Source organism: Cicer arietinum, chromosome 5, assembly GCF_000331145.2.
Source record: "Cicer arietinum cultivar CDC Frontier isolate Library 1 chromosome 5, Cicar.CDCFrontier_v2.0, whole genome shotgun sequence".
In the NCBI taxonomy this organism is placed as follows: Eukaryota; Viridiplantae; Streptophyta; class Magnoliopsida; order Fabales; family Fabaceae; genus Cicer; species Cicer arietinum.
The window spans coordinates 71,779,177-71,800,529 of NC_021164.2; the positions used below are offsets into that span (position 1 = coordinate 71,779,177).

The 21,353-nt window shown below is 31.3% G+C and overlaps 2 protein-coding genes across 3 annotated transcripts in view; one reads left to right on the plus strand and one right to left on the minus strand.

Annotated features, from left to right (window-relative positions):
* LOC101490938 (protein SABRE) overlaps positions 1-9,469 on the plus strand; it is a 30,285-nt gene extending 20,816 nt beyond the window's left edge. Inside the window, exons 14-23 of one of the 2 annotated variants that reach the window (XM_004501609.4) lie at positions 677-926; positions 3,277-3,501; positions 3,892-4,031; positions 5,618-5,690; positions 6,573-6,674; positions 6,778-6,954; positions 7,148-7,474; positions 7,548-7,715; positions 7,959-8,340; positions 8,808-9,469. In XM_004501609.4, the coding sequence (XP_004501666.1) occupies positions 677-926; positions 3,277-3,501; positions 3,892-4,031; positions 5,618-5,690; positions 6,573-6,674; positions 6,778-6,954; positions 7,148-7,474; positions 7,548-7,715; positions 7,959-8,340; positions 8,808-8,917 (1,954 nt within the window). In that variant the 3' untranslated portion in view covers positions 8,918-9,469. Of the gene's footprint in view, positions 1-676; positions 927-3,276; positions 3,502-3,891; positions 4,032-5,617; positions 5,691-6,572; positions 6,675-6,777; positions 6,955-7,147; positions 7,475-7,547; positions 7,716-7,958; positions 8,341-8,807 lie in introns of those variants that run through there. The other variant, XR_012163146.1, reaches the window with a different exon arrangement.
* A 2,622-nt stretch (positions 9,470-12,091) lies between these two features.
* Positions 12,092-15,386, minus strand: LOC101490615 (F-box protein At4g22280-like). The gene is made up of 3 exons (XM_004501608.4): positions 15,200-15,386; positions 14,058-15,010; positions 12,092-13,921 (listed from the first exon to the last, which is right to left on the minus strand). Exons 2-3 carry the CDS (start codon positions 14,994-14,996, stop codon positions 13,622-13,624), a joined length of 1,239 nt encoding a protein of 412 aa, XP_004501665.1. The 5' UTR covers positions 14,997-15,010; positions 15,200-15,386; the 3' UTR covers positions 12,092-13,621.
* Positions 15,387-21,353: the final 5,967 nt, after the last annotated feature.

Genomic DNA, 21,353 nt, shown 5'->3' on the forward strand with positions numbered 1-21,353 from the left:
TTAATTCTTACCCATTTCAAACACCAATATACTGAGACTCACCCCTCATTCTAGTGCTATTTATCTGTACTGTTTTATATCTATAAACGTAGCAATTCATTTTTATGTTCACACCATTAGTCACTCTTTCAAATTTGATGAGTTAAAATAGGTCTATTTGTTGTTGAAACAAGTGTATTGCGGCATAAATGACTAGTTTACTGCATAAGCTAGGATCACTATTGGCTTCTTCCCAGAGGTTCAGATCTCAGATATTTCATTTGTGTCAGATTCTTCAGCTGTTACTTTATTTTGATAGAACAATATGCTGTAGGTATAGTTATTTGGGATGGTGAAGCCTCACACTAGCATATACCTCTGTTATATTATCAACTCTTAACCTTCTTTATTGCAGATACTGATTTGAAAGAGTGGTTTGATGTTTATTAATGCTGGAATAGTTTTCTATTAATTTTCCCTTATATATTAATAGTGTGAAAAAAATTATATCAATGTGTTTTTTTAGATTTTTATCCACAAATTTAGCTTTGGTTTTGATCATCTAGTTAATGAACTTATGTGATCATACCAAGATGTGATCTCTTTTTTCCTTTCAAGCAACATAAATGAAATCAAATATTTTTTGTGATATAAGATGAGTTCTTTGAATTAAATGAGTGTATTGTACTCAACTCAGGCCTCGAAAAAGCAGCCTGTCCTTTCCTGCCGAAGACGATGATGATGTTGAAGAAGAAGCTGACGAAGTGGTTCCTGACGGTGTTGAAGAGGTGGAACTTGCAAAAATCAGCCTTGAGAAAAAAGAGAGGGAACAAAAGTTGCTTCTTGATGATATTCAAAAATTGTCTCTTTGGTGTGACCCTTCTGGGGATCTACATCCTGAAAAGGAAAGTGACTTGTGGATGATAACCGGTGGAAGATCTTTGCTGGTAAGAAATGAATCTGGTCAACAATCTTTTTAAGTGACTTGAAAGTTTTAGTCAAATTAGTTGCTTATTCATTAATTTTCGAGCTCTTCTCTACACTAAAAAAAGAAATCAGACAAGTTATGTGCTTGGTGATATTTTTATGCTAGCAGTACTTGAAATATTGATATCCTTTGGCTGAATGATAAACTTATTAGGGAATGGTAAACTCATCATAATTATTTTGTTTTACGTAAATTTTATTTTAATAAGAGACGGGATAATAATTGAAAATGAATAATATATTAAATATATTACAAATGATAAAATAATTATATATATATATATATATGTATGTATATATGTGTCTGTTTTTCATTTCGGTAGGATCTTACGTTTTACGATCTTGCAAGCATCCTCCGGATCCTGGTTAGGATCTCGATCTGATCTATACAGCCTTGCTCGTAAGAGTTTACCTAGTATAAAAAACAATACTAAGAAAAACCATAATTGATACATTACATAATACGATTCCATTTACACAATATTAACTCAACATCCCAACTACATAATTAAGCAAAGTTGCAAACCACAATAATCACAGGATAAGGTCAGCCTCAGACTTAGATAAGGTCAGCCTCAGACTTTATGTGACAATCACAGGATAAAACAAATGCATGTTTCCAATTCAGCAAATTGACAATCATGGAACCTGGGAACAAAACATAAATCGAAGAATGGATAAGTAAATTAAAGACAGAAAACTGAGCAATGTGCGGCGTGTAATTTATTGGCAAGACAGAAGGGATTGAAGTCTTGAACAGTGAAATTTTGTAATAAGTACTAAGAAGCCTAGTCATCAACTAACACAGCATAAATGGAATGGAAACATCAAGAGTTTAAAACTCTTGAAGATTAAGAAATACTCATGGAGCATCTGAGTGGTGGATGTTCACATTGAAGTTATAGGTTTTAGATAAAAAGAGAAGATAAATAATGAAGACTTTGAATATGACAATGATGTGATATTATTGATAATAAACATGTTACTAATTCGATAGTAGCTTCATACAAAAGACTAAACACTATTCCCAATTTTTAGTGATATAAGACTTCTAATTCTAAATAAATAGGCAAATTAGGAAACAAATCATAATAATACCTAAATTAATATAGAAACTAATCCTAAGATATATAATCTAAGATTACAATATTACTTTATGAGATACTATAACATAATATAATAGTATTGTATGATATTTTCTAATATTCTAACAGTTTCATTGGATTGCGAGTGAGGCTGTTAGACCTCTTATTAGTAGTCAATATAAGAGAAGACCCAGGCGCAATGAGCTGAATTAGTGTACCCTAATTCTGATTGTTATTTTCTGATTGTAGCTTAAATGAAAAATAAGAGAGGGAGATAAGAGCTGTTATACAGTTATTTTGTATAGGATTTGATTGGGAGAGAGCTGTCACTATTTTCCTTTATCTTTCTATTCTCTCTGTCAAGATTGTGAGTGTACGTTTGCCTGTAACAAGTATAATGTATAATGTCAAATTTGATCCTCTAGAGGATACTCTTCCCAATTGTCCTCATAGTCTGACTGTCATCAAATTGGTCCTTCAACAACAATTTATGTTTTCATCTATTTCCTTTTTAAGGATCATGTGATAACTGGTGGACCAACCTGATGAACATGTATCTTGGAAGACTAAAATGGACATCTACTCAAAGTTTGTATATTACATAAGGATGAAATTGCCTTAATGCTACAGCTTCTAGTTTGTTAAGTCCAGTGTTAGGTTTGACTCCAAGCATTAGCACTTGTGCAAAGTGTTGTTTGTCCCACTAGAATGCTACTCACCTGGTTCAATACTGGTTCCCTAGCCTTTTTAGTCTTGGATCCATGAAGAACTTGCTGGTTAATGGCTATAACTGGTCAGTTTGTTGACTCACTGATCAGATCGAATAAATAACAGCTATTAATGTCTAATCAGACTGTTAAGCTAGCAAGTTCATTGATATTCTGGTTGAAGTGGCTCGGCAATTCCATTTACGAGGACTATGGTCCTTGTATTCTTAATAATGTTGCTCCCAGTGAAGCCAGTACCCCTTGAAAACTTATGGTTCTACTCATTGGACTTGGCACTATCTTTGTTTGGTTTCCTTTCCCATATTTTCAAGTAGTGGGGAAAATATTGCGTTATTCATTAGCATTGTCCTGGCTTCTTAGCTTTCACGGGTATGTTCATCCTATGGTTGTGTAATGTGTGTGATATAATTGAGGTGTATTTTGTATTTGTATTTGTATTTATATTTTAATATATGACAAATGTGCACGCCTAATGAACAGTAATCCAACATTGGCAGGTCCAAGGACTGAAGAGAGAACTTGTAAGTGCACAAAAATCTAGAAAAGCAGCATCTGTAGCATTAAGGATGGCTCTTCAAAAAGCTGCACAGCTACGGCTGACAGAGAAGGAGAAGAACAAAAGTCCGTCCTATGCGATGCGGATATCTCTGCAAATTAACAAAGTTGTTTGGAGTATGCTTGTTGATGGTAAATCGTTTGCTGAAGCCGAGATAAATGACATGGTAAGAATTATTCAGCACACTGATTCTCTCTCACTTTTCTCTACGTTTTCTTCCAAAACTCACGGAGTCCACTTTAAAATTGCTTCACAGGAAGTATAAACTGCTGTCTCTGTCAAATCTACTCATGAAAGTCCTAAAAGTTTCTTGTATTAGTTAATTTTTTTACATGGTCTGGATATAGAAAGCATTTCTACAAAACAATTACTGTTATTGGGACAAAGGAAGAAATCACATCAGTCTTAATTTAGTTTTTTTTCTTGTTCAGATTCCAATGCTAAAGAATAGTGGTTCCTTGCTAACAATTAGTTTTGCAACTTTCCCGATTCTTTTTAGTTTTGGTCTCTATTTGCAAGAATATGCTAATTCACTTTGATTTTGGCAAACACTTAGATATATGACTTCGATCGGGATTACAAGGATGTTGGTGTTGCTCAGTTTACAACAAAATATTTTGTTGTCAGAAACTGCCTGCCTAATGCCAAGTCTGATATGCTTTTGTCAGCATGGAATCCTCCATCTGAATGGGGAAAGTATGTAACTTTTCATGGACTTCTTAATTTATTAACGCTTATAGGTTGATGTTTTGATATTGGTTGTTTTGCTGTTCCATGCATTATTTTAATGATTGGAGATTGGTTACTTTGTGATTATGTTTGAAATTCCAGTGCAACTCCGTCCGTCCTTTAAGTTATCAAATGTGTAATTCTCTCTCCCGCCCACTTGTTGTATATATTAGATAAACAAGTTGATTACTGCACATTTCATGTATGTTGAAGGTAACCTTCCAAAATTTCATTATTTGAATAAGATTACAAGATCACAACATTCGATGATAAGTGGTATAAGATCATACATTTTAATTTTTAAAATTCAGTGTATGTTTTAAATATTCCTTGATTGTGCAACATCCTAGGCTAATTGATAGTAGTCCTAGTCAGTACAATTTCCTAGACATTGAATGTAATTATTGCAGCATCATTATAAATATGAAGGTGTGTGATCTCATTAGAGACACAAGAAACACAACAAATCACATATTTTACATGGTATCAGAGCAAGGTAGGGTACGAGTGAGTTTACTGATGGATATTAAGTTAAATGGGCAACCAGGGACATAAAGCACAGAGTCCAAAGAGAGTTTGGGTAGGGGATTTGCTCAGCCAATACCATGACATTTGGTTTGTGACTCATTAGCTAAAGTAATACTAGGTAGTGTGTCCATATAAGTCAAACATGAGAAAAGCAATTTATTACCAGACATATGATCAGAGGCGCATGAGTCAAGTATCCAAGGTCCAAGTGAAGAAGATTGTGTAACAAAGGCAATAGGTTTACCGATCTGAGCAACAGAGACAACTTGTGTGGTAGTTTGCATTTGCGCCTTTAGCTTGATGTACTCATTATATTATGTGGTAGAAAGCGTGACTTGATCATTTGTGTCAAGGGCCTCAATTTGAGCAACATTGGCCGACTCTAGGCTGCAGTTGATTAGCTTTGGTGCGACATTGTGCTTCAACGTGGCCAAAACGGTTGCAATAGTTACATCGAGTTCGACCACGATTATGTCCACGTCCTCCTCCTCTACCATCACGATTAGTTATGTAAATGTGGAGGGCAGTCTTTCAACTAAGCAAATGGCCCAAGACTTCCTAAGTCATGCTTATTCCATTCAATTGGAACATATGAATAACTTATTTGTATTATTCAGTGTCTGTTAGCATGAGATTTCATGCCTACTCACACATAGTTTATACAGTGTAACAGTATGTTTTGCATACTATTCAAACTCTTAAATTCATCAGATTATGCTTCTTGATGGTTGCCACATGTGTGTCTCTAAAATAGTTAATTTTGAGGATGTCTCTTTGAAGGTGTTTACAAATCTAATATTTACACTGCTAAAAAGGGTAAAGGAAAGATTAGTTGTTATTTTATTAGTGGAGGGAGTTGAACCCACATTTCACACCCCTCTGTTCATATCTACTTTTCTATTTTGAAAATTTTCCGTACATTTTGTAAGTGGTGAGCAACTGGATACCGAGTCCTACTGTATTTGTATTCCTTATTGCATGTATCATATGCTTGACTGCTTTCTTTTTTATGATTGTTTTTTCAGAAAAGTGATGCTTCGAGTAGATGCACAACAGGGAGCTCCAAGAGATGGAAATTCTTCCCTTGAACTTTTCCAGGTAATCATTTTTTGGGTTACTGTGGAATATAATGCTCATGAAAATTCAATCAAAGAAAAAAAGACTGCGTTCCTTTTCTAATTTGTGTTTTTTTGTTTCTTGCTTTTTTCGGGAGGTATTTGGTTAAACATTTGCTAATACTATAATAGCGTTATCTCAAGAATACATTCTCCAAAAATGAACAATATTGTCTAGTTAGTATCAAAATGGTTTTGCGCTCTGATTCTCTGCCTAAATAAGGATTTGCAATTTTAAGAATACATTCGTGATAGGGCATCCGTTTAAGAAGGAACATATTTGCATGCGGTTTTGAGCAGGAATATTATCAATCAGGGAAAATAACAATTTGATCAAATTCTGCTATGCTAAAGCTTTGTAGCACCGCAATAACTGTTATTTGACAAAGCTTATTGCAGAACAATAGTAATTTGTTCAAATTCCATTACACTATAGCATTATAGCACCACTATAGCTGCTGTTTGATAACACTGCTATCAATATAACATTGCCCTTGTTCTTCAAAATTTTTGGTGGGATGTAAAAGCACTCTTCTGAGAAAACGATTTTTAACCTTACACCAAAAAGGAAAACTGAATGCGTACAAGAAAAACTCTCACAAATCTTCCCTACAATTACACTGCATACAATTTTAACTGCTACATAACTGCGCTACTATATAAGTTCCCTATTACATAATTAAATAACTACTACATAACCGTTTTACCATATAATTGACATTTTACAAATTCTGTCCTGTTATTTTCTTATTTCTCCGGAAGTGCACAAGCTATTCCTTAAGCTTTTTTTTTTTTTCCTTGATCCATAACTTGGCTGACATTTTTACTTTGGGCTCTAACTGATGTGAAAGTACTTTGTATATAGGTAGAGATTTATCCCCTTAAGATCCATTTAACAGAGACAATGTACAGAATGATGTGGGAGTATTTCTTCCCAGAAGAAGAACAAGATTCCCAACGCAGGCAGGTTGGTTTAGGATTACAAATCCTTTTCATCTCATCTGTAAAAGCCAAAGTTATGTTTGCAGATTAATTTTGGCAAAAGCTATAATGGGGGGTTATATATACAGGAAGTTTGGAAGGTTTCTACCACTGCTGGTGCAAGGCGTGTCAAGAAAGGCTCGTTGGCCCTTGAAGCTTCCGCTTCAAGCAGTCAATCAATGAAAGAATCTGAGACTTCATCTAAATCCGGCATATCTGCTATTCTATTTACTACACAGCCTCCAGTCCATGTTGATTCAGCTCAAGTAAGCATCTGATTATTTGTCTAGTACATGGCTCTAAAATGAGATAACTTATAATATAGGGAATTTTATGGTAGGCTGCATTTGTGGTGAGCTACGGCAGAATACAATATCTTTTTTCTTATGTTCTCCCAACTTATATTAAATTTAGATGCTAGCTACCTTTCCATAAGGAGTTTTTGTAATCTGCTTGCAGACATCCAAAGTGCAAAATGTCAAAGAAAACCCTGGTACTAGTGTAAATCCTGAGTTGAGAAGGACATCATCTTTTGACCGAACTTGGGAAGAAACTGTTGCAGAATCTGTAGCTAATGAACTTGTATTGCAAAGTTTCTCATCAAAAAATGGCCCATTTAGTTCTACTGAGCAACAAGATGAAGCCTCTAAGAATAAATCAAAAGATTCTAAAGGTGTTAAAGGTGGTCGCTCATCTCACGAAGAAAAAAAGGTGGCTAAGTCACATGAAGAGAAGAGATCAAGACCACGAAAATTGATGGAGTTTCATAACATCAAAATTAGCCAGGTAGGTGGTTTTGAGCCTTGTGGTAATGCTGTTGTATATCTTCACATATGAGGCAATTCATTTTTTCTTGCAGGTGGAACTATTAGTTACATACGAAGGGCAAAGGATTGTTGTAAATGATCTCAAGTTACTGATGGATCAATTTCACCGAGCCGAGTTTACTGGGACTTGGCGAAAACTTTTTTCACGAGTTAAGAAGCACATCATCTGGGGAGTCCTGAAGTCTGTGACTGGAATGCAGGTGATGAATGGCTTACAGTTTCCATCTCTTTTCATTTTATTGTTTATGATTATATATAACTGTGGTGTTTTCCTTTGTACTCAGATCTGTTATACATACCACCGCAAATTTATTAGAACGTCATAAAACAATATGCAATTTAAGTAACTAACGTGATAGAATAGAAAATTAGTGAAATTATTTTTGTAATAACTTTTGACTGTTTCTCTAGTGAATTCCTTTAAATGTTTTTTTATTGTGTAGATCTCGGTGGGCGCCGAATCATTAAAAAAAAGACAGAGTCAGCATACTGGAGCTGGTGTTCCTGAAATTGACCTCAACTTTAGTGATAATGAAGGCCAAGGAGGAAAATCTGATCAATATCCGCCATCTTGGCCCAAGCGTCCGAGTGATGGTGCAGGTGACGGGTTTGTGACATCCATTAGAGGACTGTTCAGTAATCAGCGTCGCAAGGCAAAGGCATTTGTGCTCCGAACTATGAGGGGTGAAGCAGAGAATGATTTTCAAGGTGATTGGAGTGAAAGCGATATTGAGTTTTCTCCTTTTGCTAGGCAGCTTACAATTACAAAAGCTAAAAAACTTATTAGGAGGCATACTAAGAAGTTCCGCTCCAGAGGACAAAAAGGTTTGCTGAATTGTCATTTTTGTGCTATTGCTTTAGCATTTATGACTGCTTAATATTTATTCAATTGGTGGAAATTTATTTTTTTAATTTTGGTTAAAATAATATATTACTGGAAAGAAAGGAAAATAATAAAGCAAATGGCTAAGGAGTGCGGAAAAATTGTCTACCAAATCTGTTTATATATCAGTAAAAATAATCTGACATTATGATCATACTGACTTTATAAATCTAACCTTTACGGCAATAACTTTTTCAACAAATTTTATGTGCCTCGGGCTTGCAAAATTAACTAATCAAAATTTATTGTTCAATTAAATTTGTCATCATTACTTTTGATAAAAACTATTAAGTTATAGAACATATTGTGTTTTGATATTTGACTTCGTGATTTTATTGACTCCTCTCTTCCAGTCAAATCTTATAATGTTCACTTGATTACTTGAGGATTAAGTTTCAATCTCTTGCAGGTTCATCTTCCCAACAAAGAGAATCATTACCATCATCTCCAAGGGAGACGACCCCATTTGACAGTGATTCTTCAAGCGGATCCTCACCATATGAAGATTTTCACGGATAGAAATGTTCATACTTTATCCAAAGGATACAACAATGCGTCAGATGGTCTCTGTTAGATGCTCTCTCTCGGTTAAGTGCCTCAGTTGTAAACTAAAATATGTACATGTTGAGCAGAGAGGCGCCTCGATTGGAAACAGTTATTGGGACTCCATATTTGTACAAATGCATCATTGATGTTGATTGCTATCAAATGTGTATCTTTTGGCAACCCTAATCATTGCTGATAAAGAGCCTTCCGTTCATCTCTTATCTGACATTTTCCATTCCACATCGAACCACACATCTAACATTTTCCAGTCCACATCGAACCACACATCTAACATTTTATACCTTGAAAACTTCAGTCACCGGTGATCAAGAGCTTTGGTCATCTCTTTCGTCAAGTCACATTCGAGTTGTATATTCCTGTACATTCTGGTCAGTTTGCAATTTTGGCTTAATTTATTTGAAAATAAGAGCTTAAAAGTTGACAAGATTATATGTATAGATGTTTGATCATATTCTGATAAATAGAATAAAAGCTGCATTTTATTTCGCAGAAATCCTTATTTTAGACTTGTGAATTTTAGTTGTACTTTCAATTGGTAGATTTGAAATTTATTGCCAGATTGTATGATATTGGAAAGAAAAAGCTATCCAAGTATAGCTGGTTTTGTTTTCTTTATAAAAAAAAAATTGTATTATTTTTTTATACTTTAACCATTAAAACTTCCTAAATAAGGATGAGGTGACATTCTATGTTTTTAATGGAGAGCACAAGTATAAGTAGCACATTAAATACAAAAAACCTAAAATTTGGTCGTACTGCTCTTTCGTTTGTTTCTTCTTTTAATCACGGTCATGAGAGTTTGCAAATATGCCAAATTCCTTAACTAGGGTATTCCTATTCAAACAAAGTATAAAATGTGAATGAAAAGTGGATCTAGTAGCAATAACTTCAACTCTAATAGTTTTGTCAAGTTGGTTAAAAAGATAGAAAAGACAAACATCAGATTTTCGAGTTGTTGGTTTGGTTTTCGTTAATGTCATTATAGAGAAAAAAAAATGTAAAAATATATTTTTTAAGTGTTCAATAGATTTCATTGGAAATATCATTTGTAAATAGTGATTTTATGAAAATTAAGTAACCCAAAAAATCAATAAATTATAATTGAAGATACACACAAGTTGAAAATTTGTTTCAATATGACAACTAGTTTTGTAATAGAGAAAAACCAAATAATTTGAGATGAAAACTCCTCGACCAAAAATTAAGTCTTAAACGCATAAATATGAGATTTTAATCTTTATAAAAATGAGTGAATTTTAATTCTCAGCGTTGTAAAATTTTCAAATCACTATATTTTACTGTATTACCAACCATCATAAAAACTCTATTAACTATGAAAGGGTACACGACCATTACTGAGGGCACTTAATAATATTTGTAGAGTTTTATTAATATGACTCCTGAATGTTAAATTTCGAGGACAAAAAATAACAATTCAATAATGCTACCTACACCCTTCACTTTTCTATCCACACTCCTCATTTAAAAAAAATCAAATTACTCAAAATGCCCTTACCTATTTATTGAATTTTAACTCTAATTTCACATCTTCAAAACCTAACCTCTCTCAATCTTCATCCTTATTCTCATTATCATCTCCATCTTCATCTTCATCTTCATCAACATCTTCATCAACATCTTCATCAACATCTACATCTTCATCTTCATCAACATCTACATCTTCAAAATCTTAACCTTCATCTTCATTAGCATCTTCATCTTCATCTTCAAAACCCTAACTTTCATCTTCATCTTCAAAATCCTAACTTTCATCTTCATCAACATCTACATGAATATCCTCAAAACTCTAACCTTTATTTTGGTCATTTTAAAAGTACGTTTACGTGAACTCAGTTCAAGTATGTTTACGTGAACCCAGTTCAAGTACGTGAATTCAGTTCACATACGAATTTTACAATGTACGTGAACTCAGTTCAAGTACGTTTACGTAAACTCAATTCATGTATAACATGATATTTTTACAATTTTACGATGTACGTGAACTTAATTCAAATACGTTTACGTGAACTCAGTTCACGTACTATTTGGAATTTCTACAATTTTACAATGTACGTGAATTCAGTTCACATACAACATGAGATTGTTACAATTTTACAATGTACGTGAACTCAGTTCACATACAACATGAGATTGTTACAATTTTACAATGTACGTGAACTCAGTTTAAGTACGTTTACGTGAACTCAGTTCAAGTACGTTTACGTGACATCAGTTCACGTAACACCAATGAGTCTCAAACTTCATTAATTCAGTTTACGTTTACGTTTATTGTTTTGTTTTTGAGTTCGTAATTTTTTTCAAAATTTGGAGATTTTACATGAACTCAGTTTACGTACATTGTAACATTACGTGAACTTAATTCACGTACTACATGAGATTTTTACAATGTACGTGAATTCAATTCACGTAATGTTACAATGTATGTAAACTGAGTTCGTGTAAAATCTCCAAATTTTGAAAAAAATTACGAACTCAAAAACAGAACAATAAATATACCTTATTTTGTCACTTTAACCACAATGTAAAATGGGAAACTAATGGAGTGCAAGTTATAAGTGAATAATGTAAGTTTTGAATGATAATGAGTTATGATAGGTGAATTATGGTGATTTTGTGATATGCGAGTTTTGAGTGGTTAAGAATTGTGATAAAAGGATAAATAGAGTTAAAAATTATTATAAATATTCAAAGGCAATTTAGGTATTTTGTTTTTAAAAATAAAATGAAGGATATGGATAGTAAAATGAGGAGCGTAGGTAGTAAATTTGATAACAATTTCACATTTCTTGAAGAATCAAGCCCAATAATTTTACAGGAACCAAAATATGTTAATTTCACAATTATTCAAATACTATAAAACAATAATTTCATATTTTAGGAAGATAAAACTCAATATTTTACTAAAATAATAAAACATATTTAACATAAACATAGAGATTAATTGTTATACACTCTCAATATAAATTTTTTACATTATCCACAAATTACAACCGTTGATATATACTATTTTAGAAGTAATTATAATTAAAGTTACATTTTCAATTAATTGATAGCTATGATTGAATACTAGTATGACAAACTTTTACATTGACACTACAGTATAAATAAATTAAATTCTTCAAACATATTAGGAGAGGTACAAAACCACAAACTTCAGAAAGAATTTACAATAGAAATTATATATAATCTACCAATTGAAGAATTTTCAACTAAACTCAAATTAAAACAAATTTGAGTAGAAGAGCCAAACATGTGTCAACCAACCCCAGTAAGTATAAACCAAATTATATCCTAACTAGTATGAGCTTTGTATTAATCATACGTATTATATAAAGAGATGGCATATACGTTATGAATAATTTCCCGAATGTCGCAAACCTGAAACAAATTCCACTAAGCTATGCTATAATTAGGGATGCATCCAAATGAAAATATTGAAGGAGTTAGAGACCAACATGTCCTATGCTCCTTCGGATTCTTAATTGTTATGTCCTGGAGCATCACTGGTCCATAAACTTTTTCTGAAGTAACTAGCAATCATAATTCTATCCCAAGAAAGGATCATAAATAAATAAGCACGACTTACCCAGAGTTTTAGAATAGACATAAAGGTTTTTGTTTCTTAATATACCCAGAATTTCTAATTGTCTTAACCTACACTTAAATGGGACGGTTTTTCGTGACTTTTTACTATACAAACAATCCAGCCAGGTAGGTCGGAGTTTCCCAACACCACAATGTGCACAGCTTAAAGGAGCTACTCAAACAGGATATCAAGTCCTAAACATAATACAACTAAGGTTGATAATGATAGATAAAACATCAAATGAATACAAGAAAAACAGCTAAACCTTTGCTAAATCTACATAATAATATATAAACATTTGATGAATAATGTAATTAAAAACTCTAGATCATCAGACGCTAGATAATAATTTGTAGCTTCATTAAGTCAAGAATGTTTAATTTTTTCTAAGTCAGCAAAATGCAAATCAGAAGGCAACTCTCCCTTGCTCTCATATTGCAAATCTAAGTTAAGATTCTGCAACCTAAACTCTTTCATAAATGAACACTTATAAGCACTTGTTACATTGGCTTAGAAATTTACTTATCTCAGTTGCAAAGTTCCTCTGAGCTAGACCCTAATTCAACCTAGTCTTGCACATGATTCAAGACGCACACACAAGCTTTCTCTACAAGTTAGGATTTAATGCTTTTCTAAATTCAAAAGCTCTCAATCCAATCCTATAAATGACCAATATGTGCATGAGTACACATAAAAACAGATTGTAGTTTCTGCATTACTTCAATGTCTAAGAACTAGTTCTGCATTCATTTCTTCAACATCTAGGAATCAGTTCATTCTACTTTTATGTCATCAACCTTCATTGACCTCAAAATAATTTTTCTTTTAAACTACCATTTGCTTTCTTTCATTTAATTCCTAACAATCCAAACCTTGCTATAGAGCATCCACTTGAGAGTTAATACAATCAGGTAAGTGTGCATATGCAATTTGTTTCTCTACCAAAGGGACCTACTATTATCCACTGGCAATTAGTTATACCAACAGAAGCAGATGAAAACATATAAAGAAAAGCAAGCCAAAACAAAACCAATAATAACAATCTCCCTTTAAGAAGTTGACTGCGCTTTTTGCCATGAGCAATCTATGATTTCAACTTCAGCCAATGGCGAATTTTGAATGAAGAAGTCCATTATTCCATCCGGTATGGGTGAAGATGGTTCCAATCCTTCTTTAAATGCTTTTCGTAATTTAGTAGCTTCTTTTTGTGACTTGACTTTCTCTAACTTGACATCCAACAATTTCATGCAAAATCCATATTCAAGTGGTTTCGTTTTAACTTTCAATGACTTCAACATACCCAAGGAAGGAAGCTTGAGCTTTGATAAATCGGGATATAAGGCGATAATCTAAGCAATGAGGGGTTAGAGTGAATGAGTCAATGCATGACAATTGATTTTCTGACAAAACTTAAAAATAAGTAAATCACTATAAGAGGAAAGTAACTAACAACAAAGATTGAAAATCGGAAAATTTTAGGTGTACCTGAAGAGTAGTTGCAGAAACTATCAATGATTTTATATTAGAAAGTTGCCGCAGCCAGCTGAGTAAAAACACAGGAGGCTCAATGTATCTTGAAAAAAGGTTTGCATCAATATCTACGTGTTTAACAGAAGAAAAACTGCCCTTAGAGAAAAACTGAAACGGAGTACCAGTAAAAGTAAAGGTACAAAGACTTGGAGTCCGTAACTCGATTGTGAAAAAGTCTTCAGAGTGATTATGTAAAGTTAATTTGAAAAGCGTCCCACTTGATACACGGAGGATTCGTGCATCCCTCACAGTACAACTAGAAATTGCCAATTGTTTCAACCTGTTAAGGGCCAAAAATGGCTCCGCGTAGCCATTATCACCAGCACAAAAGGCAAAATTTTGTAGATCCAAGACTGTTAATGCTGGCAAATTGAGAGAATTTGGAAACAATGTTTCTTCCCTATTACCTCTAGTAGGGTAAACTGAAAGCTTAAGATATGTTAAAGTGTGACATGAAAAAATGGTAGGTGGAATTTGTGCAATGTCACACACGACAGAGAGTCCTAATCGCTGAACATTGTGTGAAAGAGCATAATTAACAATCCTTTTGAGTAGGTGAGGCGCCATTAAACCAATTTTGTAGAAATCGAGAGCGTGCAGTGAGATTGAGGAGTCGCGAAGTGATAAAACCCTAGACACAAATTTGTTGAATATCTTGATAGTTCGAAAGTGCGAAGAATGCAATGTAAGAGAAAGAAGAGATTTCCAGAGATCCTTCCATCTCGACGATAAAATGCAAGTTCGAACTGCGTCTTTGGCGTTTAAAAATGAGAGTATGTGAAGGATAATGCAGTCCGGTAAATCACTGATATTGTCTTTGTTCTGACACTCTCTGATTGTTACTCTCTTCGTCGTTGGCTCAATCATCGTTACCGCATCGGATGAATTAGACATTCTGATAATAATACCTAATAATCACTAAAAGGTTAAAATGAAATGGAATTGGTTTCTGCAATACAAGTAAATGAGCAATTCTATACATGTTGAGTTATTGTTGAAACAGAGCAATGACGTATTTGATTACTTGAAATGGAGATAGAATCGAGAAAAACCTAGAAATTGGATTTGGGAAAAATGAAAAGAGAACAAAGAAATACCTCACGTGTGGCGATTGTTGTGGTGATGGAAGGAAATGGAACGCGCGAGATAGCAGTTAGCGGAGAATGTCGATATGAAGTTATTACTATGTTCACATTTTATAGAGTTAGTTGCTACTTTTCTTTTTCTTTTTCTTTTTCTTGCAAGAAATGCTACTTTTCATTTTGCGCCAAGGTCAAATATTCAAACAGTTTTACACTATCCCTTAACTGATAGAACTAAAATTGCCATGAGTTCATCAAATTAATTAATGATTTTTATTAATTGATCAATCTAACATTGGTTTGTGCAAAATATTTTTTCTTTCATTTTTATATAATGAAAACGTTAGCTCTGAGAGTAAATGGGATGTTGTAAAATTGTTTTGTAATAATATTTAATTTATTAATAACTATCTCTAAAGTTTAGTAGTCCATGAAAATTAAACTATCTCTATATCATATATTGAAAACTAACATTTAAATATTTAAAAAATTAAACAAATTATACATGTTGTTAATATTTTGTTACGGTGGCAATCAACTTTTTTATCACCCTACTTCATACCTCATCCACCTCAATTATGAAGTCAATATTTTATCCTCATTCTATTTTATTAAATCCTAATATAGTCATTGAGTCTTTCTTTTTTTTATTAATTGAACCTTATTTTTTTTAATTGGTCATTATTTTTTATAAGTATGTTTTCTGATGTTTTTACAATTTTTTATAAGAGAATATTTTTATATCTATACCTATAATAAAGGGGTAGAGAGATTCAGGGTAGTCTATTTTTCTATCAAAAATATTTTTATAGTTTTTCTTACTTTCTCATGTAATAGTAACCATGATTGAAAAAAAAAAAAATTATAAATGAAAGAGAGATAAAAAAAAATGATTGACAAGGAATATTTAAAATAAAAATTATAATTTAAAATTAATATACTTTTTTAATACAATATAATTAACATATATTCACACAATATAAAACAGTATTCATTTGAAAGTTAATCTTCATTTGAAAGTTAATCTCTATAATATCTATAAATAAAAGGGATTTAGTGTAGCATATTTTACATCAAATATACCCTTTGTAACTTCCTTTTTTCTGGTTAGAAATTGAGAATCACGGTTTTGCTCCCTAACAAATTTTGTGATTTCACAATTGATTAGCTTAAGAGATAACAAGAAAAGAGAATTAAAATATCAAAATTATGATTAGATATTACAGTATACCATGAAAATACAGTTGAAAGTAAGATTAAAATTTAGGTACGTGAAAGTACAAAATATATTGCATATATCATGTTTGTCGTTTTTAATATTTTTATGTAATTTTTCTCAAGCCTTTATATTTTTGTACTGGTGAAAGGTTTATAATTTAGGTCTTGCTGCAAAATTTCTATATTTTTTATTAGAAGCACATTAATATTATTTATGCCTTTGCCACAATGTATTGGATTTTTATTATCCATTCATCTTATTTTGGTTTTTGTTTTTCCATGGTGAATGGAACATTTGTATAGTAGAGTGAAGTAATTGGTGTAATGGGGTTGTTTTCTATTATCAATTAGACAATTACTTATCATGTTATTCCTCAATATGATGTGTTTGTTTTATGAGTTACAACTTATTTTAAGGAATCTGACCTTAAGAATCTTACATTCTCGTGTCTATTTCAAATTTTAAAAAAGTATGCCAATGATTTTCTTATTCAAAGGAATAAAATTTACTCATATATTTTTTTCCACTTATTATTCTCATGTCTAAGGTCTAAGGGTGGGAATCTTACATTCCCATAAAATCAAAAGATAACCAACCATAACTTCCACTATCACATAATTTTGATACTTTCTTTCTATTTATTTTTTTTAAGTTTATAATTTTTAAATTAAACGAGTTTTAAAATATTCCTTGAAACTTCAAATTATTTACTATATATATTGATAGGAATAAAATTCAAATTTAAATAACAATGATATATTAATGAAGTTCCCACCACTAGACTTGATCTAAGTGATCCAAATCCTTTTTGCACATCCGGAATGGGCTAAACATCAAGGATTCTTAAGAGACTTAAACATCACGTATCAACCTAAAACCTTAAGACATTAGGTTTATGGGTCATTCTCCTTATATCCAATATTTCTTCAATTTCTAGTCAATGTGGGACTAACTACTCATAATTGAATTCCAACACTCAACAAAGACACGACGACATCTCTTATATTTTTTTTATATAAGTAATAATGATAAGTCACTAAAATATGTCCAAACCTTTAGAATTTTGAAAAACATAAATTGACTCTCTCATATTCGTCTATCTCCCTCTCTTATCTCAATTCTCTACTCAGATTGCTCTCGCTCTTCTCTTGGACTCTCCTTCTCGATCGCAACGGTCAATTGCCATTCTTGATCTTGATCTTCATACTATCTCAATTTATTTTTTATATTTTTCAGATTCTTACTATTTTTCTCTTCTATTTAAGTATTGTTTCTCTAAAAATAAAATAAAAAAATGTTTATTGTTCTTGTCAGCAATAATCTTCTTCTTATCTTTACCATAGTGTAAAAGAAATTATTCAATAGTTCTTAAATCACAACCAACACACTGATATCATATTAAAAATTACGCAGTTGAAAATATAAAGTTACCATTTATTATAATTTATTACCAGTAATTTTTCTCTTAGCGATTATTAATCAAAATATTTATAGTTTTTCTTGTTTTTATTATCCTATCCCAATTGAAGAATATGAAATATAAATTACAAAAAATATTTGTATGCTACTTTATACTCACTAGTTAGTTCAACGGATTATTTCTTCAAACAATTTAAATTCAACCAATTAACTTACTTGTTATCTATCAGTTAGCTTTATTATTTGTTGTAAATTCATTTGTTAATTAATCTATCTATCATCCGCTATTTTATATTTGCTTAAATGTGAAATGTTTTACAAATTTTGGAATCAGAGAAAAGGAATACAAACAGTCAATGTAAAAAATTATACATTGATATCCAATAGCAACTATGCATTTTACCAAATCACTTTATTCTATTTTATAATATGACGCAGAAAATAAATCATTTTTATTAGATGTCAGTTAAAACTAATTTATATTGACAAATAATATTTATAAAATATTTTTGAATTAATCAAACTCAAAATGTTTTCAAATGCTATATTAAAAATTGATTGAATTATCGGTACATTATTTATCTATAACTATAACTATATATATATATATATATATATATAATGAATAAAACAAAACTATATATATGAATAAAATAATAAATTTTGGTGTGATTTTTGTCTTCCCGTTAATCGTTTATTTACTTTTTCTTTACAGTAAACTAAATTATTTTATTTTTAATTCTATTCTTTTTGTTATTATTCAAAAATTGAATTTTTTAAATAATAATATAAACATTTGTGACTTGTATTATTTATATTTATATAGACAAAAACGGGCTAGTTAAATAATATTGTTATTGATCAAATAATAATAATAATAACACACCTATTTTTGAATAGATTTTATTTAATTGGTAAATCTATATATATCTCACATAATTGAATGTAAGAATCGTATAATTAAGTGAACCATGTTTAATTTTTAAGCACTAAAAGAAATGTGTGGCGAAGTGTAAAAGGCTGCATTTTATTATCGCGGGCCTAAATACTCCGTGAAGATCACACCAAGTAATATAAACAAACAATACTTCAGATAATAAGGTGCAGTTTCATGAAGTCGATATGTTTTAAATCAACGTAACTCTCCCTTGCTTTCATTTAGAAAGCCTGAATTAGTTATACCAAGAGAAACAGATCCAAACGGAAACAGAAAAGCAAGCCAAAACAAAACCGATTTTCAAAAGTTGACTCCAAACCAATTATAATTAAATTAAAGAAAAACATCTAAAGAATTAAGATACCTTAAGGGACGGTCAATATTAGAAAGCTCTACCACCATGTTCAGTCGAAATCAAGAGTGTGCAGTGCAATTGAGGAATCACAGAGAGATAAAACCTTAGACACGAATTTGGTGGAAAGTGTGAAGAATGCAAGGTAAGAGAAGGAAGACATTTCGAGAGATCCTTCCATCTAGGCGTTTAAAAATGAGAATAGGATAACACAATCAGGTAAGTCACTCAGATTGTCTTTGTTTTCACTCTCTTCGTCGCTGGCTCAATCATCATTGTCTCATCCGCTGAATTAGACATTCAGACTATAATATATAAGGATCATAAAAAGGTTAAAGTGAAATGGTAATATAAGTAACAATTTTGCTACCACACCCCCTTTTTTTCTACTCACACCCTTCCAATTTTTCATAAAAACTAAATATCCAAAATGCCTTGTATATTTACCCCCACTCTATAACTCCATTTGTCTCTTCATCACCATCACAACTCATATTCATTTAAAACTCACTCATAACTGACACCTCGTAAGTATCATCTTCATATGTTTACCGTGGATTCCTATTTTGATATAATTATTACAAATTTTTGCAAGATTGTTTTTATTTATTTTTTGTTTATCTTTATACGTGAAGAAAACTATAAATGTCTTTACTATGTACTTTGGATTGAGGATTACCTTCTTTGTATTGCTCAATTTGATGCAGCAGCGTGTTTTGAGCTCTCGTTGGAGTACCTTAAAAATATTCATGTCATTGTTATGATTTTAAGAATGTCGTTTTTATGATTTTAGGAATTCATAAAAGTGGCGACATCGTACGTACAACGAATTGTATTTTTTAATTAAAATAAAAAATTCTTTAAATTTGAATAAATTATTTTCTTAAAATTCTTAAAAAAAATATAGATTAGTAATTGACAAATCGAAACCGATCACCCATTCAAATGATTTAATTAAGGACAGATTAATTTATGAGTTGGTTTGATTCTCATTGTATCTAAAGATATTAATGGACACCTAAGAGAACAAATAGTAGACATTTATTATAAGTCAATCAATTATTTATAAGATTTTCTAGTATTTTACGTGTATTTTTGTATACTAGTAAGTATCTTATTTTTTTTAATAAAAAATAACTATATAACCACGTTATATTCACATCACAAATGAATATCAACTGATCAAAATATTATACACCACACTCTTACTTTTAAAACATAATTACTATATAAATAATAAAATGAATACACTACTTCCATCAATTATAAAGGCATAAATGTATTCATCTACATCTACCTATCAATTAACGGGTAGTTAAAATATTCCCTATTTTATATATTAGTTACACTATTTGTTTTCCAATGTGGCCGATTTTATTCATGGATACGTTTTTTCTTTTTCTTTTTCTATCCCTAAATGTACCACAATTTGGTTGAGCAGAACTTAATAGGGATTGGTTTAACCGTTTTTTATTTTTTAAAATTTCAAATTTTTGTTTATACTTTTTAATTTTCTAATACTTCATTATTTGTCGATTTAAAAAATAGTTATTTGCTTATTTATGATTTATTTGTTATCGGATTCAATTGTGATTGAATTGAAATATCAAAAGCATACTTTTGCAAAAATAAATTTTATAATCAAACTTGTATTATATTGTCACTATATAACTAATCCGTAAAACAAGTATTTAATTCCTATTAAATTTAACTATTTTATTTTTAGTTTTCATGAAAAATTTCGGCATTTAACAAAACTTAAAATTTTATATTTAATTTATCCTTTGATGACATATTCTAATTTTTTACAAGCAAGTCGCTAAACAAACACTCATTATTAATACAAAAAATCATTAATAAATTCAAAAGTTGATCAAACTTTCTATAAATAATTTTTAGATGTCGCCCCGCACGGGTCAATGACTTGTATCATACAATGATACAAAACAACCACTATTTGAAACCCCCAACATAATAGATTACATTGTACCATCTAAATATCTAATCGAATATATTATTTGCATTTGAAAGATTGGTAATCAAAACCGGAGGTTCCTGGAGGTCAAATGAATTCATGTTACCTACAAGACTCTTTCATTTACAAATGTACCAGAGGCTCTACTATATGTTTCATTGGTAAAGTTCAAGTGGGGCTTACATGTACTTAGATGGATCATATTCATATGTACAGTTGTGTGAGGTATTAGAGTTGTATAGGTTACATTGAAAATCATAAGATCAA